Source organism: Bipolaris maydis (genome assembly GCF_028858645.1).
Source record: "Bipolaris maydis strain C4 unplaced genomic scaffold PSV08scaffold_10, whole genome shotgun sequence".
In the NCBI taxonomy this organism is placed as follows: Eukaryota; Fungi; Ascomycota; class Dothideomycetes; order Pleosporales; family Pleosporaceae; genus Bipolaris; species Bipolaris maydis.
Window position 1 is genome coordinate 645,332 of NW_027093866.1, and position 19,086 is coordinate 664,417.

Consider the following 19,086-nt stretch of genomic DNA (forward strand, 5'->3'; position numbering starts at 1 on the left):
CAGCTAATTGAGGCTTGGCGCGTCAGAAGTGAGGGGTCGTGGTGGGTACGCGTAGCTGGCGCAATCGGTGCCTGGGAGACTCAAAAATTGACTAGAACATTTACACCAAGTAACGAAGCAATTCAAATGATATTTCGCATGCTGCCAACAAACGAATATGGCAGCGCAGACATTAAACGTTTTTCATGTCCCTGATGGTTCCCGCGTTCGCCTCGGCAATGACGTTTCTGTAGGCGGCACCCAGCAGGGGCGGGCCGTGCGCCGGCACTAGGGCCGCTCCGGCATAGCGCCGCTATCCCTGGTCTGGAGCTCGAACCAGTCAGTAAATAAACATTGAATCCAAACGCGCATAGCTCCAGACCCTCCATATAAGTTTACAAGCTCTTGTTGCCGTTGTCAACACCACTCTTCGTGCCACTCGACAACGCCGGCCCGCCTATCTCATTGCCGCCAACTTATATGAAGAGCTTCTTTATGCGCAACTGACTTGTAGCACTACGACTTCCGCTGCCCCTATCGTCCACTTCCTCGCAACCGTCGCTGTCAACAAAACATACACCCTAGAGACTATCTTGCCTTCAGCTGATAGCCTCCGACCACAATGGATGCAAAGGTAAGCCTGCGCCTTGAACATCACCTTTATTCACTGAACCAGGTGTGAACGCGCTGCCATGTCAGCGGCCTTCGTTCACACATATGTGGAACTTCACCCAGACTGCTTCTCTTCTAGCTTTGCTAACCCAATTGTTTACATAGCCACAACGCCCCGTGAGGGCTCTTCGTATACGCGATGAGAACGCGGTACCTCAGCTACCTGCTGGCAAGACTCTGCACTCGCGCAACAAGTCAACACCAGCCCTATCAACACTGGTGCAGGCCGGCGGCATCAAGGCTACAGCAGCCAAACGCACTGTGTTTGGCGATGTTAGCAACACCACTCGACAGCCTGCAGCCAAAGACGACATGCAAATAACAGGCAAAAAGAAGACTCTTGAGATCCTCAAGGATACTGCTGCTGTTGCTGTCAAGGAGACTGTCAAAGCTGGTACCCTTTCACGACCAGCACAACGACCAGCGACAAGCGTCTCTTCCAAAGAACACGCCTCCAAAGACGTTACCGAGGTCGCAACTGTGGCCCCAAAGCAAGTCAGCATCGACACCAAACAATCCACAACCAACGTTCGCAAGGCGCTCTCAAAGAAGTCATCAACAGCTGTATTCCAAGAGGCGCCCTCAAATGCCGCTATCGACGCAGCCGTCGCCCCCGTAACCTCGCAACAGCCTCTCCCTGCACAGTCATCTTCATTTCCCAACGTGGACCGTGCCTCAGCACAGTCCGGACAGCCCGCGACCATTCCAGAAGAGGAAGAGAAGGCCGAGACAAACAACAAGGCGGAAGATAGGTACGAGTACCTCGATGCGCTCGAAGAGCAGGCACGCGCCTTGGAGCAAGAGCGAAATGAAGAACTCGCCAAGTCCAATGGCCTCAACGGCCTCGAACACGAAGAGTACTGGGACGAGGAGGAGGAGACCTACTACGATGCCGACGGTTATACCACCGCCAGATCTCTTCGGTCGCGCGGCGACAATACAACCGGCGGTGTTACCCTGATTCTTGCGCCCCGGATTACGGCAAAGACAGAACGCGAACTTGAGGCTGCACGGGTATTCGTCGAGGCAAACCGGACAACTGAAGACGTCGAGGACGAGCAGTGGGATACCTCGATGGTTGCCGAGTATGGCGAGGAGATTTTTGAATACATGCACTCTCTCGAAGAGCGCATGAAGCCTAACGCGTCTTACATGGATCATCAGGCTGAAATCCAATGGTCAATGCGGTCCGTTCTCATGGACTGGCTCGTCCAGGTCCACAACCGCTTCACTCTCCTGCCCGAGACCCTGTTCCTTGCTGTCAATTACGTCGATCGCTTCCTTTCATGCAAGGTTGTCTCGCTTGGCAAACTGCAGCTCGTTGGTGCGACTGCGCTCTTCGTCGCCGCCAAGTACGAGGAGATTAACTGCCCATCAGTGCAGGAGATTGTGTACATGGTCGACGGAGCCTACACAGCCGATGAAGTCTTGAAGGCTGAGAGATTCATGCTCAGTATGCTTCAGTTTGAACTGGGATGGCCTGGCCCGATGAGCTTCCTTCGTCGCATAAGTAAGGCGGACGACTATGACCTCGAGACACGTACCCTGTCCAAATACTTCTTGGAAATTACCATCATGGATGAGCGCTTTGTTGGTTGCGCCCCTAGCTTTCTCTCTGCAGGTGCTCACTGTTTGGCGCGCTTCATGCTGAAGAAGGGTGATTGGGTATGTCTATGTACGCGTTGTCGCGAATGAAGATGCTAACTGATACTAGTCACAATCGCATGTACATTACTCTGGGTACACATTGACTCAGCTCCGACAGCTCATAACTGTCATCCTTGAGTGCTGTGACAACCCTCAGAAGCACCATGCTGCCGTGTACGAGAAGTACACTGACAAGCGTTATAAGCGCGCTTCTATTTTTGTCGAGGCAGAGATTTCAAAGGGCTTTTCTCTGCCGCTCATGTCTAGGGATAGCCTGGCAACTCAGACTTTGAGGCGAAAGTGAATACACTTGTCTCCATGTCGTCTTGACCTGACTGTTCTAACTTGGCTCGTAGGGGTCGTGTGACGGCGCATCTGACGGAGATTGTCAACCAACACCCGACAGTCAAGAGCGCGATAGCGTCAGCACCCCTATCTGGCCCAGGTCAACGTCAGCACCCCCACGGTCAACACCGAAATCTTCTTCATTCTTGCTTATTGTTCCCCGACATACGGCGCTTTGGCGACTTTCTTGAGCATGGTCAACTTCAGCAGGCGGCGGATTCTACATTGGTCCCATCTTCATCTGGACATTCGGCGTACGGTGTTTATGGATACCCGACCTAAGTCTTTTCGTTCTTTCGTCAAATTTCCATTCATCTCTTAGGGTCTGCCTCTGTGGGCGGCCCGGCTGTTCGCTACCTTCTCCCGTTCATTGGACGGGAATGGACGCTGAACACGTACGATCACACTTCTCTTCGACTGTATCTTCTTATATTGGAAAGTTTTTTTGGGCTCTATGACGAAGCCACGAGGTTATGAGCACTCCACCCGCATTATCTTAATTCTGTACATGCCGCGGCACGTTGATGTTCGGTTTCGGAGTCATCTTCTTTCGTTACTCTTTTTTTTCCTCTTGCCTCACACTTCTATTCAAGGGGGCTTGGCGGTTGCGGGTGCTGAAAGCACACAGGAGTTTTGAGAGGGTATCGCACCAAGTGTGCTTTCGGGTTTCTCTGCGTTTTCTGCTGTCAAATGGCGGTCCATAATCTGGACTCGGCAGGTAGTCAAGAAAAACACTTAATGTTTGCACCTTAAACCCTGCGCCCGGCCAATCTGTGACTATGCTACTGACATTGTTTACTAAGCGCAGCAGTATATGTCCAGTGAAGAGCGAACATTTTGTTCTAACGAAAGCACACAACAGGGGCAAGAGATATATTATGTCTGACTTTGAGCTATGGTCTAGCACTCGCTTTGTTTGAGCACGGCAAGACTGGCCAAGAGACTTTGCTTGACAAGTGTGGTGCGACAGTCCATGGAGCCCGGTATGCAAGCGCTGTGCCTATTAGGCATGTTGCTGACTTTACGTCTGCGCCAACCAGTGTGCCCTGCTATCTCCACACTCGGGTATCTCGCCGATGATTGCTTGACTGGCTATAGTCCAACCGCAGTAGGTTCTGTGAGTGGCAGACCTATGTGTTTTCTACTTGGGTTCGAATAGAGAGTGATCATTGCGATGCTCCTTCTGCCGGTGCAATCAGGACTACCGAGTCGCCTTTCTACACGTTAGCTCTGCATTAACAGTTAAGTACCGCGCCTCTCGCCTACCTCTTATGAAGAGCATCTCACTCTGCTTCTTGACTGTCCGCACGCGGGGTTCTTGGTCGTCATCGTCTTCCTCGGCAATATAGATCGTTTCCTCGACGTCGCCGAGGACCAGGTTGCAGTGGGAATCGTAAGCCTGCGTCTTACTGTCAGCTGGGCATGCTTGCGTATATGTCTGCTCCGGAGTGTCAGAGCTTCGCAGAGACGTACATGAAGCCTGCCTTTTAGTTCGCGGTCGCCGCGCAATTTGAGAATGACAATCTCGTCAATGCAGAGGCGCACAAGGTCGAGGGGCTCGTTGGTCTCTTCTTTCTCGTCCATAGCGGGCTATTGGGCGTGCGGTGTTTGGAGGTCGGCGAATGGTGTCGCGGTGAACTTTGGCAGAGCGATCATCTTGGCGGAGCGGCAGCGGGGCTAGCGTGTGGACGCGCATTGAGTGGGCTGTGTGTCTGTGTGGGCGGGCTGGCATTGCGTCAGGGCCAGGCCCTTGAAGCAACACAAGGCCAGGAACACTTGCCGCCTGACCCAACATTTGCATTTTCTCCATTGTCCCTACAGCGCCCCCAAGCCTTCACATCAACTGCTTTCCGGAACTACTGCTTGAAATTCAAGAGAACGAATCATGACCGACACTCAGGATCCCGCTCAGACAGACCAGCATCCACTTCTGGCCTCACGCCCGCCCGTGACTGACCCCATTACCTATCTCACCATCATTGAATACAACCTCTCTGAAGAGAACTTGCCCGTCCTGCACCAAGTCCTCCAAGATGCAGAACTCACAGCAACTATCGGCTGGGACCTGATCCACCTGTTACTTCCGCTACTTCCATTGTCTGAGGAATGCTTGCAAGACATTGCCGCAAAGGGCAATCCTAGAGAGTGCATTCTCAAAGTCACAGAGGCGCTTCGGTTGCTCCAGTTCCAGGAGCCGTATGAGGACACAGACGAAGACGAGCATGGCGCTCCATCGGCCACTACCAAGGCTAAAGCACCCGAGGTTGGGGTGGGAGAGTCAAGCACAAGTCCTGCTTTTCAACACGTCGCAGTCCCTCCCCTTCCGGTACTGAAGTTTGAGGCTCTCCTCAATATATTGGCTACATTACATCGCCGTGTCAAAACCAAATACCCAAGCCGCTTCCTTTCTACCAGCTTACAGGCTGTGTTGGTCGCATACAATCGGGCCAACACCCATATCGAAGATCTCACTTTATCTGCTGTCAAGTTTGTCAAGACACTGTCCGGGACTAAGAGACCGCATCTGCCATCAAGGCGGAGTAGCGGAAATCTTCTGCGTGTAAACACCAACCAATCGGAGCCAGATCCGGAAGCGCAGAGTGATGCACCAAGCAGCGAAGAAACCGCCCTAGTAAACCGCCTACTACAGTCCTTTCTCACTCACATCCTTGAAGATTATATGCTATCTTTGAAATCAGACGATGATGTCCCAGGTCTTTCATGGGCGAGCAGGCTGATGGAAAGCTATGAACCGGAGCGAATACCCAACAAGCCCAACTACCAGAAATATGCAGACCGGTTTGCGAATGAAGAAGACCTCACTTCACGAGCCGCCATCTTGGGCCAAATAGTAGCTTTGACTCAGGATTTAGGTCTGAAATATGACGAGTTGGTACGGACTGTGATGGACTCGGAGGAAGAGAAGCGTGGCATTCCCGGCACCGAGGATGAGCCACCAGCTACAGCTGCAGATATTCCGCTTTCGAGAACTGGTGCTCTAATTCTCATCGCCGCACAAAACGTTAAACAGGAACTCTATGCTCCAGCCAAGCAAGAGGAGGAGGCATCGTCGGTAGCTATCTTCCCAGGACACGCAGCGATACTGGGCAACTTTATTGGGACTCTGGGACCCCAAACTGTTGGCATGGAGCCAGAGGCACTTCTCGACACAGTTCTTGCCATGGGTCTCATTGCATTGCAAAGAAACAATGTCGGCGAGCCCAAGGACGACGAGTCATTTGCTCAGTACCTGCAAACCGTCTCACTTATCTCTGCGAACTCACCCTCCCCAAGCTTACGAGGCCATGCACATTACCTCACAACCACTGTCTTGCGTTCGCACCCCCACGATCTCGTCCGCTTAACCTTCATTCGCGATACACTCGAGCACTGCCCATATGAGAACCTTAAAGCAAGCGCTGTATCCTGGCTCAAAGGCGAGACACTTGAAGCAAACGCACCTCACCCCCACTCTTCAGATGAAACCCACGAACCCGATCACACAAACATCTTCGCCACCCCCGTCGCCTTGTCCACCGTAGCCCCTTACCTCTGGCCCGACCTCACCCGGCACTACGCCCTCGACACCAGCCTCGAAGACTCGTGGCTGCAATTCCGCCAGGACCTCGGCTTCTACGTCGCAGCTCTCAACTTCTACTACCTCTTACTTCAAGCCCCGCACCTCCACGATACACTCGGCATCAAAGAGTTGGATGCCTCGCATGGCATTCAGACACACTATCTAGACGTGCTCAAGCGGACTGCAGCGCGGTTCCAGAAAGAACTTGCGGCGGGCGGGGGTGCGCTGGTTGTTGAGGGCCAGGAGGCGCTCGAGCAGGCCAAGGCTGATGTGGGATTGTTGGAGAAGGTGGTGGAGTGGGTTGAAGGTGCGTTGGCGAAGTTGAACGTAAAGTGAGTGGGAATAGCCAAGGGAGGGGAGGGCGGGGGGAATGTGTGGACTGCATTGGAATCGGTGTATCCGAGATTAGTTAGTTCATGTGAGAAAGGAGAGAGAGAGAGAGAAGTTCAATAAATGTCAAGTATGAGATGAAATGAAATGGATAAATTCAAAGCTTTTAACCAATAAACATGGAGCCTGTTGTTGCACTTGTTTTAAACTATTGTCAATTTTCCTTGGTTTCAAAAAAAACATACGGATGAGTAGTGTTTTTTTGTTTTTTTTTTCAACTCCGCACACATACATACATGCATACACTTTCTATCCTTCCTTCTCTCTTTTCTTCTTCTTCTTCGTCAAAAACCCTGGCTATCCATATACCCAAACCCCATTCCAGCATACGATCCCCCCTGGGAGACCCAACCCCCGAAATTCTCAGCAGTCAGATCATTCCAAAGGTACAAATCGCCATTTTGAAACGCTGCTGAGAAGTCGCCCATGTCGGTTGTGAAACCTGGTTGGTCGCCCATGGTTTGTGTGGAGGTGGCGGTCGTGGTAGTGTCGAGGGTCATTTGGTTGGTCGACCATTGGGCTGTTGTGGCGTCGGTGGTGGGGTATGTGGAGGAGAGATTGAAGTCTGAGAAAGGGAACTGAGAAGATTGGTGTTGTCCTGGTTGTTGTTGCTGCTGAGGTGCTTGCTGTTGTTGGTCGAGTGGGATATGTGATGCTGATGGGTTGTTTGTAGAAGTAGCGGCAGCAGTAGCAGTGTCAAGATTGGGTCCCATAAATGATGCTACTAAAGGCTGGTTCTGCGTTTCTCCACTATCCTCCTGTGTGGATGTTGTTTTCCTTTTTTTCAATTGTCTGCCTTCCTTGCGCCATTCCAGATACTCATCCCACCAGCTTTTAAGCTTTTCTTCGAGGATAAATTTCCAGTGGCTGGGGTTCCGGCATTTCTGCGGGCCAGCTGCGTCGCTGGTTTTTTGGATTACGGCATCGAGATAGTATCCTACGCGTAGACTTTGGCCTTCGAGTAGCTCGCTCAATTCCTCGTCGGTGCCCACGGCGTAGTCTGCTTTCATGAGCGTGACGATCGAGTAGACGGCGCGGACGTAAAGTACGTTTGGTGATTTGCGCAGTTCGTCTTCGGGAACAGCGAGGAAAAGATCGAGGATTATTTGAGCGGCGCTGATGCATTTCGTTGTTGCGTTGATTTGGAGGGCGGAGCGGGACAGAAGGGATTCAGGTTGCACGGAGTCGTCGTCAAGGGCTGGGAGTGTGACGTGCCGGTTTCTAAATTCGATGGCTGAATTCTTTAATTTAGCATTTGCCTTGGAGAGAAGGGAGGAAGTTATGACTTACCGTCGAAGCGACCTCCGTCCATGCCAAACTCCCACATGGAAAGCATGTCTGCGTGATACTCGAACTCGAGACTCACTGTATAACTCAGTCAGATATATTCTTCAGAAGAACCAACAGCTGACCCACATGTCATTACATCGTCAGGGATTGATTTCCTCCAATCCTGCATCCTCCGGTCGAAGATTCGCAGGATTATTTGCATACGCAGCTCAGAGAGACTGAAACTCGTACTCGCATCATCAAAGCCGAATGCTGTGTTTGCTTCATCGGCAATTCTCTGTAGCCTCAGCCACGCAACTATCCTCTTATCATCTAATAATTTTGACTTTTCAAGAATCCCAAAACATTCCTCCATCCAGCTGTTAAACAGCAAAATATTAGGCCGCCTCATTCTCATCGAGAAGCCGGCACTGATAATGTACAGCAGTAGAATGGTGCGACAGTGTTCTAGTAGGTCCTCTGGCGAAGAGATCTTCTGCAGCGATCGAATGGCACGCTTGGGTAGTTGTTCATGTGTTCGCGGCTTCGACGTCAAGCCGAGCTCGAGCGCCATCGAGGCTGCCATGTTGACCCACTGATATATCTGCAACTGTCCTGGTGTCTTGGAAGGCGAGTAGTACGATACAGTAACTATCAATGCCTGGATAGCCTGAACGGACTTTTCGCCTTTGACAAAAGCAGAACGCGCATACAAGAGCACAGTTTCTTCATGCAGTCTGTCGGACAATGCTGAGCCTTTAGAATGGGCAGAAGCCGCCATGATGGCATGGAAAAGTGCGGGCTTGTTTGCCCGAAGATCGAAAACGTCCCAATGTCTGGGAATCGTGATGCCTGGACAAGCCGCGACCAGCTCCCTGCGCCATATGCTCAAGAATTCGCGGGCCATGTCCTCGGAAATGACGCCGCGATCTATTATATCGTTATCAGACGACCCTAGAAATTCTTTGGGCGCGCTGGCGGTTGGTGTGGGTGTGGGTGTGGGCTCGGGCAGGGGTGCTTGGTTGGCGGCTTTAGGAAGGCCACAAAATCCTGTTGAGGGTGTTGTTGCTGTTCCCATACTCGAGTGCCTTCGCCAAGTGGATGGAGTCTCCTCGTCCCTCGCATGCCCTTGCTCGTCCGATTCATCGTCTCCCGTCTCATGCTCGCTGGCATCGCTGGACGGACGTGCTTTCGCCTTTAGAAGGCTGCGCATTTGCTGGATTTCTTTCTCTAGCTCCGTGACGCGCACATCTGTTCTTTTCCGCTGTCGCCTTTTTACGGGTGGCGCAAAGATGCAGGTCCGGTTGGCCTTGGCGCACCGCTGGCACTTCGATGAGCTTGCGTCAGGGTTCACAAGACATCGGACTTTGGAAAGGCGACAAGCTTCGCAAGCGCGGTTTAACGGCTGATATTGTGATTTCTTGGATTGCTCCGAATCAGGACTGTTAACTAGTTGGTTCGACATTGACCAGACGTTGCGCGCGCCGGGTTGTTCTCTGCCGTCGTTTATCTGGTCCGTCATGTCGGTCCAGGATCCTCGTATCTGCTTGACCACAGCCAAGACCAGAGCGGTGAAGGCGGACTCCTTTGGCTTGGGCTCACAAAATACCATGCATTACTTTTTCTGATTCAATGATTCCTTGCTCTTGCTAGCTGCGCAGTTCCATGTTTGTCAGTCGATAGCTCGACTTGGGCGAGACTGAATGTCAAATTCGGAGGCGGGTTATTTTCCAGGAGAGTAGCAGCGATGTGCACAGGGTATTGGTGGGCTGTGGGCGTTTGGTTGACCGTTGGAGAGTGGACGAGTTGAGAGCTGCACGAAGTCAGAGTATGACAAACGTGGGTGCCTGAAGGTGGACGACTTAAACCCGCCGCCAGCACTAAATGGGCTTTGGGACGCATCATCGCCCACCGAGTGAGCATGGGGGTGCGCGGCTCTAGCAGACAACATTGTGGCTACAGCCGTCCGCGCACCCCATGGCTCCCGCACCCCGATGGAGACATGCGTGTCCCACAATGTAGCTGCCCATCGGGGTTCTATGAGGCAGCACGGTGGTTGCGCTCATGGGCAACCACAAGGCCCAAAGGCATCAGAACGAGAAAACAGACTTATGACGCGTTCGGCATCCCAACTGTCACATGTACTATATCGCAGAAGCACGCGTTTCTATGCACTCTTTGTCAATGCGCCAATCGCAGCCAATCCGTGCACAACCGTGAATATCAGATGCAGCACCAATTCTTTCAGCAGACAAATTCATCGGCCCGCCTCATGAGTTAGTCAAAGCCTCACGTGATCACTTTCCAGCCACGGTCGTTGTAGCGTTAGATTTACGTTCATGTCAGGATTGTTAAGGCGCCCAATGCTTGGTCAAACGGGGTTTTCTCCCTATGTACTTGTTCATTTGTCAAACGTACCGATAGCAGTGTAGCACGTCGCGATGCCGCATCTTCGCATGTCTTCGTATGTACTGTTTTTACTACTACTTGTATGATACTCATTGGACCATTTCCAACTAGCAACAACTTTTTCCACCTAACAAAGCCAGAACCAAAACCTCTCAAGAGCATTGCGGGGTATCTGCTCAGGCCATACTTCTGCGTCAAGCGCGGCCTTGCCACTCCAGAGATCTGCCTCCTCTGGCTTCACCATCTTGGTGCGCTTGAACACCTTCCAGAAGATGAAGAGGAGGAAGAAGATCAAAATGCCAATATAGGCAGTGAAGAAGTCGGTAAGTTGGTCAGGTCCCCATGGGCTCTCAGTGAAGACCTTGAAGCCGTTGAAGAGGATGATGAGCGCAAAGTAGGCAAAAGACACCCAGGCGAGGTAAGGTTGCCACTTGCTCTTGAAGACCATCGTGTTGCGGTCGACATTTTGAGCGAGACAGGCCTTGTGGAAACGGGTGAAGGTGTAGCAAATCGAGCACCATGTGAAGAGCGAGGCAATTGTGGTCAAGTTCTGGAACCACGTGAAGACCTTGTTGGCGCCAGCACTCACACTCATGTACGTAAGCAAAGAGATGGAGGCCGTAATGGCGACGCAGTAGACTGGCACACCGCTCTTGTTGCACTTGAGAAGGAACTGGGGCGCCTGCTTGTTCTGAGCGATACCGAAGAGGTATCGGGAGCCGGTATACAGGAAGGCATTGCCAGACGAGGTTGCAGAAGTCAAGATGACAGCATTGACAATGTGGGGTAGAACTGGGATACCGGCGTTCTTCATCGCGATGACCCATGGCGAAGACTGAGCGCCCTTGGCGTTTGCATCAGTGAGCTGGGGGTCGTTTGAGCTGACTGTTGTTCCGATGATGAAACTTCCAAGGACGTAGAAGAACAGGATACGCCAAAAGACACGACGAACGGCCTTGGGGATATTTTTGCGCGGGTTAGCAGCCTCGCCAGCGGCAACGGCAACCATCTCCACACCACCGTACGAGAATGCCGCATTGACGAGTGTGGACCAGAGACCAAGAAAACGCCCCGTGTCACCTTTGCCGACATATTCCTTCATGGCACCTTCCTTCCAGTATCTGAATCCTCTCCGGTCATGGTCAGGGCCACCACCGAGCATGATGACGAGACCAGCAATAAGGAGTCCGAGGATGGTAATGATCTTAATCGAAGCGAATATGAACTCGGCCTCTCCGTATATCGAGACAGCGAAGATGTTCAGCAGTACGATGATGACGATGATAATAGTGATCCATATGGCTGGACTGTATCTGGAGAGTAGAGTCAGCATCTACTTGTCATCAACGACTCTGCGTTGCACTTACTTTTCTTCCTGATCCCAAAAGCCGATGAGAAGAGCTGCGGCAGAGATTTCGGCACACAGAGTAATGGAACTGTTGTACCAGTTGTTCCAACCGACGGCAAAACCAAGAGCCGGATCCGCATAACGAGCGGCATACTGAGGAATAGCACCGGGAAGAGGAAGCCATGTAGCCATCTCGCCGAGACACTGCATCATGCCGAAGACAACAAGGCCAGTGAGAGTGTAACCAATGAGAACAGAGACGGGACCAGCGCGAGCGAATGCACCACCAATACCAAGGAACAGACCAGTACCAATGGTACCGCCCAAAGCGATGAATTGGATGTGACGAGACTTGAGGCCACGCTGGACATATCCATAATCCTCTGCTTGTTGGGCCGATCCATAGAGACCAGCCGCCTCGGCGAGGGCGTTGTCTTTTATCTCGCCGACATGTCCTGTGTCATGGTCGGAAGGAGACTCACCACCAACAGTATAGTGCTGTTTCTCGTTGTCGAGTGACATGATGACTGCTTTCTGACAGTCGTTGCCGATGATAGATGTACACAGGCCTATGGGAGTATGCAAGGCCTCGTAAGGGAGCGTGCGGTTCAATCGGCGCCTACCAAAGGAGCAATCCGAAGGTAGCACGGCACAGCGAGATGAAGCAAAAGAACGAAGCTGATGGTTTCCTCAGACGAGACAGACGGGAGCACCAGCTTCAGTTTTATATTAATTGCCCCTTTGACGGTCGTACCTCGCCTCCAGCCGATAACCAGGCAAAAGACCTGGACCAGGGCGTACAGCCGCAGAAGGCAGGCTAGTCCAGGGTGGCCGGTATCTTGCATCCTACACGCGCAGTCTCGGCTCACCCCGCTCCCAAAATGGATGATGGCGTCTTTCTCCAGCTAATGGCGCGGTGGCACCGAGCAAGATGTCGCCTTGTGACGATGCACCTTATGCCGAGCGAGTGGATGGAACAGGCCTGGGGTGCTTGATAAGAGCCAGGCCAAGGGTGGGGGTAAAATTGTGTCGCATGGTATACACCACATCGTAAAACTTCGTATGCCCAATGCGCGTAGCTGCTGGTTGTGGTTATTGTGATAGAGTTCATTCACATCATAGTACCTTTGGAGACATCACGTTTGGTCACCAAACCTGACAGCTCTCATCATACAGTCTCTGTTGTTACCCAAACTTTGTTCAAGGAGAGCGCGTTCAACCGTTCAACCCCCCTGTAGAGAGCCAAGCCAAGCGAGGCAGAACCAACAATGGCTAAGCATGAAACTTGGCATTAAGACAAGCCTCATTGGCGCCGAAGCAAGAAGTACCTGTCGAGCGCTAAGCACTCTCGGCAGGTGACTTATCACCCCAGCCCATCACAACCCAAGCCACTATCGCGGGCTTGCAACCCATGACCGAATCGAATATGTCGCAATTCTGAAGCGTTTCTGGAACAATTTAAAGTGTTAAACATCCCGGTCATCTTGCCGCGCCTACCAATCCCCGTGCTGGATTACACGCTGACTGCTGTAACTCTGATAAGGCTATTCAGCGCAAACTGGACACAGACTTTCGAAACTCGAGAACGAGTCCGAAGCGCGCCCGATGCAAAGGGCCTTTGGCAAGATACTGTCGCGCCACCTACTTACTGTCGCGCTACCTACTTACAAAACTCGATCTCGTAGATACGAAGTGTGAGATACGCCGTTGCGAGTCGTGAAGTTCAGGCCATCCGCACTTACCAGCCTTGCCATTCCAATACTTAGTGCAGCAGTCCAACAGTGGTAGCGCTATGGCCTCTCCGTTCGCGGGTTACCGGTGGCAAAAACGCAAGGTATGGTCAGCTTATTTACATACGTCCGTACTATATGTACATCCAACGGCATAACACTCGCGTCTATCCAATAGCATCTCAGAGTAGTGAGAGAATGGCTCCCGGAGTGTGTTCCGATTGAGAACTACAGCCGCTTTGAGTAGAATCCATTTGCAGGGGTCCCTTGTGTTTAGTGTTTGCCATCTCTATCGCGTGCTCACTGTTGCACCGACCGTCTTCTACTAGGTCGGCTGTTAGACCCAATCATGAATACGAGGCGTCTGTTCACCAGTGATCGAGAACAGTACTTAGTCTCATAGGCGCAGAAGCATAATCCACTTATTCGGGTTGAAATTTCTTTGTAAGTGTGTGACATACACGGTATCTTTGTTATCGGCGCACTGTCCGCACGGACGACAGATCCTCAATTTGCCAGGCTTGTTGATAGCATCAAGTCTCAAAGCTTTGTCAGTGACACTCTGGCATCTTTTTTTTTCATAACCTTCTTATGCGCATAATCCCCGGTTAACGTTTTGACGTCTCCACAATCATGCCCACCACGGTCCGTTCGTTGTTGTAGATGTGAACGAGAATTGTAGGATCCATCTCCTGCTATAGGATCGCGCGTCGTTGAACATACCACCGCAACTACGGAACGGTCATCGTACGTTAGCCAGGTCCGATCTTTGGCATGTCGTGATGTTCGCTCAAGCCGCTGAGGTACTTGTTCAACTCCTCGACCTTCTCCTTGTGCGTCTTGACACCCTCCTTCCTCATCTTCTCTTCCAGTCTCTTCCGTCGCATCTCGTCGTGTCGCTTCTCAGCCTCCGTCTTTTGTCTGCCGCCACCCTCTCTGATCGATCGTTCGGCCGTCTCGGGTGATAGTGAGCGAGCGGGTGTGCCCGAAGGTGTTCTGTGGGCATCGTCGTCTGTTTCCGGCCGTTTCGCAATGCTCGTAGCGTCTCCATCGGCGGATTTGGCAGAGTCGGTTGTCGACTTGGGCTTCTTTTTCTTCTTTTTCTTATCAACACCAGCACCTTTGAGCTTCAGCGCGCCACCCGAAGCTGTGGCGTAGTCGGACGACGGCATCGTGGCTATGCGCCGGTGTTTGGTTGTGAGGTCGACCCTGGATTCCAGATGGAAGGAGCGCGAAGATCGACAGACGGGCCCACACGTGACCTTTCAGACACGGCACGGGTCCAAACGGGTCCCACACTCTGGATGTTCTACCAGCGCTTCGTTCCGTGCTATGTAAAAATCCGTCTCCACTTGGAACATGCAGCGCCAGACCCCTTATTGAAGCGGCTTACCAAACTCTGCTTGTGGGATTACAATTCAGCTCTCCCATCTAGTCTTCTTCAAGTTACCCGAACAAGGCAGTGGCCTGATATGTAGGTGCAAGGATAAACCTTATATCGCAACTAAAGATTCAAACACCTCAGGTCGACGGTGCAACGGGAACCTCTATTGGGCACTGCATACTGGCATGTCGCACGCGTTTGGATTTGGCGCAAAGCGTAGAAGCAGGCATCGACGTTCTCGCAGGCATTTGTATTTCAACCTGATCTTGACGTCACACATCTGGTTGAAGTACAATGAGCCTCGGTCCGTGAGTAGGCAAGATAAACATTGGCGCATACAATATCGGAATAAGCCCTTCGTTGATCTATGTCCCGTATCTGCATGCATGCTAGAGTATGACCAGTTGCTTCCTTATTGGATCGTTCCCCGCACAGTCTAATCTAGCGATATCGCCATGTGAAAAGGAACATGTTCCCGTATATGTATGTATGTACTCGCCATGCCGTGTAAACTCCAAGCTATGAAATAAGGTAAGGAAATAGGAAGGTGAAAAGACTAGTCGGTCCGACAAGTGGAGTAATATGTACAAAGTCCAAAGAAACCAAGCAGTGCGCCATAGAAAAAAAAGTAACCAACAGTGGAATGTGACCCAAAAGACTGGATCGTGGAAATGAAAAGACAGGGAGGATTAGCCTAAACATTGTCTGGTGTAAATGGTGGGGTGATTGCCTGGTGAGATCTGAAGAATCTGTTGTCCGGACCCACTCAGTTTGGGTAGCAGGTGAAGTATGTCAGGGTGCAAGGCCGACTTTTACCGGCAATTGTCCAGGAGACAAGTGCTGCACCAAAGTCGAGGATAGCAATGTATCGCCCGTGTTGGTCTTGGTGATTCACAGCTGTCTTCTCTTCCTGCTCACAGCTCCATGCCGTCGAGATCTCGCATGACGCAAGCCAATTGTGCCCGTTTTGCAGCCTCGGCGAGCAGCGCAGCCTGGTTGAGATAGTTTGTCGTCTCAGCTGCGGTGTGGCCTGCCCCTGATCTATTGGGCTGGTACTCGAAACTGGGGTGTCGTTGGGCCTGTAGACGCTGTTGCTGCTGAGGCTGTTGCTGCTGCTGCGACTGCTGGTTCAGGGAGCCAAAGTAGGCTTGGTTCTGGGGACTCGTCGAGGGCGAGACAGGGGGCGCAGAGGCCGTCGAGGATCGCGAGGCAATGCTGGAGGCAGCAGCACTGTTGTAACTTGGGGAGGCATTGGTGGACGGCTGGAGGGCAGAGAAGGCAGGCCGGGTTTGGGCACCGTACGATTGCTGCGAGTAGTTGGACATTGCTGCGGTTGGTCTGGGCTGGTCTGCTGGTGACTGGAGGATTGTGAAAAGCTGAGCTGGGCAGGGCAGGGCAGGAGGCAACAGAGCAGAGCAGAGCAAGAGAGAGAGAGGGCGGTGGATGGGTTGCAACGGCGGCCGAGGCGAGCGGGAGGGACAAAGTAAATAGTAGTGGAGCCGTGGTAGCGTATGGGGACCCTTGAATGCACCCCTGCACTGGCGATCTTTGGCGCGAGCGTAGAAGAAGTCAATGAGCGTAGGTGCGTGCGTAGTCGTCTGTTCGCAGTGCTTGGGCGGCAGCAGGCGAGGAAAAAGCAGCAGGACGGGGCAGAAGCAAGAAAAGAAGGCGACGAGAAAGATAGGGCCACGCTTGCTGGGGGACGACTTGGACCGCGGCTCGGGAGTTCCAGATTACATGCATACTTATCCATGTGCACCACTACGTCTACTAACCCGACCGTCTGATACTAGCCCGGCCTGTAAATTTCGTCACTCTTCAATATCTGCCGATGCTGGCCAGGGCCTCGAGGCGCCAATCTTCCCTAGGCCATGCGCCCGCCGCCTTGTAGGCTCCAATTTCTCTCGCCCTGCGCCCGCCATGCCTGTATGTCCTCGTCCAACCTTCCCCAGACTCGCTAATTACTGACGCCCGCCAGCTCATCCTAATCTCAGGTTCCACTCTCCCACCCCTCCATCCCATGCCCCCGCCGCCACTCTCGCTAACCCGCCCAAAGGTTTCCCTTCTGCGGGCAAAACCACCAGAGCCCGACAACTTCAGCATTTCTTCGAGTCCAAGATTGCCAGTGCTCCTCCTGATGCCCGCACGTCCCGCCTGAAGGTGCATCTTATCAACGACCAGACCCTCGGCGTCCCGCGCTCCGTCTACCGTACGGCCAGAGCCGAAAAGGATGCACGTGCGGAAGAATATTCTGCCGTCAAGAGAGTCTTGTCACGGGATGACATCGTTATCGCAGATGGCCTGAACTACATCAAGGGCTTTCGCTACCAGTTGTACTGCGAGGCCAAAGCCCTGCAGACCCCCAGCTGCGTCGTCAGTACAGCATTGTCGCTTCCGAGTCAATGCGCTAACAGTCCTAGAGCTGCACGTAGGTACGCCGCCCGACCGATGTCGCGAGAACAACAAGAAACTCTTGGCCGACAACGAGACCGACGGCGGATACGAAGAGGATGTCTTTGAGAACCTCATCTTCCGATATGAAGAGCCCAATGGCATGACGCGCTGGGACAGTCCATTGTTCATTGTGGTCGAGGAAGACGAGACGCCGCCATGCGACCAGATATGGGAAGCCATGATTGGCAGTGACGGCAAGATGAAGACTGTCAGGCCCAACATGGCGACAGTGCTGGTGCGTGTCTTGGGTATTTCTCGTTGCGCCAATCTGACGTCCGATAGAAACCAGCGACCGAACAAAACTACCTCTACGAACTTGACAAGACAACGTCGGACATTCTCACGCAGATAATGGTCTACCAGAAAGATCACGCCGGTGAAGGAGGCGGACAAATAGCCGTAGCAGATGTCGAGAAGCCCATTGAACTGCCTGCAACGCCAATGACTCTACCACAACTTCAGCGCATACGACGCCAGTTCATCACCCTCAACCGACAACACAGCTTTTCCAAGGCGAGGATAAAGGAGGTTTTTGTCGACTACTTGAACGCCGAGTTTCTGCGCTAGGATGGTTGTAGTCATCTGTGCATGTGCAGGGACAAGAGTCGTTTTCTAGGGCTGCCTTATTCAAACAATCCTAAGAACTACAGACGCGCCCCGATGTCGGAACTTATTTCCCCATTAGAATAAAAATTATTGCCTGATACCAAAAACATTTGTGTTCAAGAAAGAGAGAAAAAAAAAGTTCCCCACCGCCATCCCTTCCTCTCCAGCCTCCGACTTTCCCCGACTTCTGCAGGGCCCTCCGCACTACTGCTGCAAAACAAAACTTCGGTATCGCTAATTGCACGGCGCTTGTCCTTCTAATCTAGCTAAGTACTGTAGCTGTACGCCCGTACGTATACGTAGCCCACTACTTTATCGCGCTTAACAAACCAAACATTGCATGAATACATACTTGTCCCGTTTTCCCACCTTGATGGTCTTCTGCCTGCCCTGCCCCGCACCAACCCCTCCATTCCACGCACACGTTCTTCTCTGCATGCATAAGTTACTAGCCTTTTTTTTTTCCGACTCGAGACTAGCCTTTTCCCTTACGACTCGCGTGCTGCCAAAAACCCAAACCAATGTTGCAAACTGACGCTATTCCTACATGCCCACACCAACGCGACGGGGGGGGGCGCATAACATGCAATGTGCGGATCCGCGCGCGCAAACCTGCGTGCATGCGTGCATGCGTGTGTAATGTAGTAGAAACGATTTTTTGCTTGCGAACACAATTCTGATAGGCTGAAGAAAGGGGGGTGGGGGAATAAAATACTCTATCTGGGGGGGAAATATGCCCCTTCTTTACGCAATGGGTTGATAATCTCCTTTGCAGAGTAAGGTGTACGTACCACACTTGCCAATCGTGATGGCGCCTGGCTACATCCCCTGGTTTGTTATGACGTTGGCTGCGTCATCTGGGGGGGAAATTTCTAGTTAGAGTAATTGTTGGAGGTACTAAAAGGGGGATGGGTTGCTGGTGATCTCGATTTGCGATCGTGATGGGTATGGAAGGTGTGGTATGTGGATCGGGTTGAGGTCATTTGGATGTAGGCCCCCCCCCTCCCTTGTAATTTTTTGCGGCGAAAGGAAGGGCTTTTAAGTTTCAAGTAGCATCATGATCATCGTACCGAAATGTTGGTATGATGGGGCTTGGATGCTGTCTTTTTCGAGGCGTATATATATGTAGCTTTTGTTGGTTTTGTTTGCTTACATTCACGAATGAAACGAGAAAGATATTTATAGAGAGAGGGAGAGAGTTGTAGTAGGTGGAGATGTTCCGATCTGTTTACGACAGATTCCCAAGACAGAGAAATCAAGAACTACGAAACCG

At 52.1% G+C, this 19,086-nt stretch overlaps 8 protein-coding genes across 8 annotated transcripts; 3 read left to right on the plus strand and 5 right to left on the minus strand.

Annotated features, from left to right (window-relative positions):
* Positions 1-601: 601 nt before the first annotated feature.
* On the plus strand, positions 602-2,602 carry PSV08DRAFT_372478 (cyclin-like protein; the record flags this gene model as incomplete). The annotated part of the gene is made up of 3 exons (XM_014227883.1): positions 602-613; positions 757-2,316; positions 2,366-2,602. 3 exons carry the CDS (start codon positions 602-604, stop codon positions 2,600-2,602), a joined length of 1,809 nt encoding a protein of 602 aa, XP_014083358.1.
* Positions 2,603-3,500: 898 nt separating this feature from the next.
* On the minus strand, positions 3,501-4,270 carry PSV08DRAFT_313002 (uncharacterized protein). Its single transcript, XM_014227882.2, has 3 exons — positions 4,117-4,270; positions 3,910-4,042; positions 3,501-3,856 (listed from the first exon to the last, which is right to left on the minus strand). The coding sequence occupies exons 1-3, from the start codon at positions 4,225-4,227 to the stop codon at positions 3,810-3,812; spliced, it is 291 nt and encodes a 96-aa protein (XP_014083357.1). The 5' UTR covers positions 4,228-4,270; the 3' UTR covers positions 3,501-3,809.
* A 135-nt stretch (positions 4,271-4,405) lies between these two features.
* PSV08DRAFT_226538 (YAP-binding/ALF4/Glomulin) lies at positions 4,406-6,668 on the plus strand. The gene has a single exon (XM_014227881.2). The coding sequence runs from the start codon at positions 4,529-4,531 to the stop codon at positions 6,557-6,559; it is 2,031 nt and encodes a 676-aa protein (XP_014083356.1). The 5' UTR covers positions 4,406-4,528; the 3' UTR covers positions 6,560-6,668.
* A 218-nt stretch (positions 6,669-6,886) lies between these two features.
* On the minus strand, positions 6,887-9,404 carry PSV08DRAFT_403267 (uncharacterized protein; the record flags this gene model as incomplete). Its single annotated transcript, XM_014227880.2, has 3 exons — positions 6,887-7,847; positions 7,904-7,978; positions 8,030-9,404. The coding sequence occupies 3 exons, from the start codon at positions 9,402-9,404 to the stop codon at positions 6,898-6,900; spliced, it is 2,400 nt and encodes a 799-aa protein (XP_014083355.1). The 3' UTR covers positions 6,887-6,897.
* Positions 9,405-10,269: 865 nt separating this feature from the next.
* Positions 10,270-12,331, minus strand: PSV08DRAFT_313036 (amino acid permease/ SLC12A domain-containing protein). Its single transcript, XM_014227879.2, has 2 exons — positions 11,659-12,331; positions 10,270-11,604 (listed from the first exon to the last, which is right to left on the minus strand). The coding sequence occupies exons 1-2, from the start codon at positions 12,159-12,161 to the stop codon at positions 10,419-10,421; spliced, it is 1,689 nt and encodes a 562-aa protein (XP_014083354.1). The 5' UTR covers positions 12,162-12,331; the 3' UTR covers positions 10,270-10,418.
* A 1,554-nt stretch (positions 12,332-13,885) lies between these two features.
* PSV08DRAFT_313059 (uncharacterized protein) lies at positions 13,886-14,883 on the minus strand. The gene has a single exon (XM_014227878.2). The coding sequence runs from the start codon at positions 14,539-14,541 to the stop codon at positions 14,122-14,124; it is 420 nt and encodes a 139-aa protein (XP_014083353.1). The 5' UTR covers positions 14,542-14,883; the 3' UTR covers positions 13,886-14,121.
* Positions 14,884-15,561: 678 nt separating this feature from the next.
* On the minus strand, positions 15,562-16,393 carry PSV08DRAFT_5896 (uncharacterized protein; the record flags this gene model as incomplete). Its single annotated transcript, XM_014227877.2, has 1 exon — positions 15,562-16,393. A coding segment is annotated over one exon (726 nt), but the record flags the coding sequence as incomplete, so codon positions are not given.
* A 280-nt stretch (positions 16,394-16,673) lies between these two features.
* PSV08DRAFT_313081 (chromatin associated protein KTI12) lies at positions 16,674-17,913 on the plus strand (the record flags this gene model as incomplete). Its single annotated transcript, XM_014227876.1, has 5 exons — positions 16,674-16,679; positions 16,732-16,747; positions 16,810-17,126; positions 17,176-17,442; positions 17,490-17,913. 5 exons carry the CDS (start codon positions 16,674-16,676, stop codon positions 17,772-17,774), a joined length of 891 nt encoding a protein of 296 aa, XP_014083351.1. The 3' UTR covers positions 17,775-17,913.
* Positions 17,914-19,086: the final 1,173 nt, after the last annotated feature.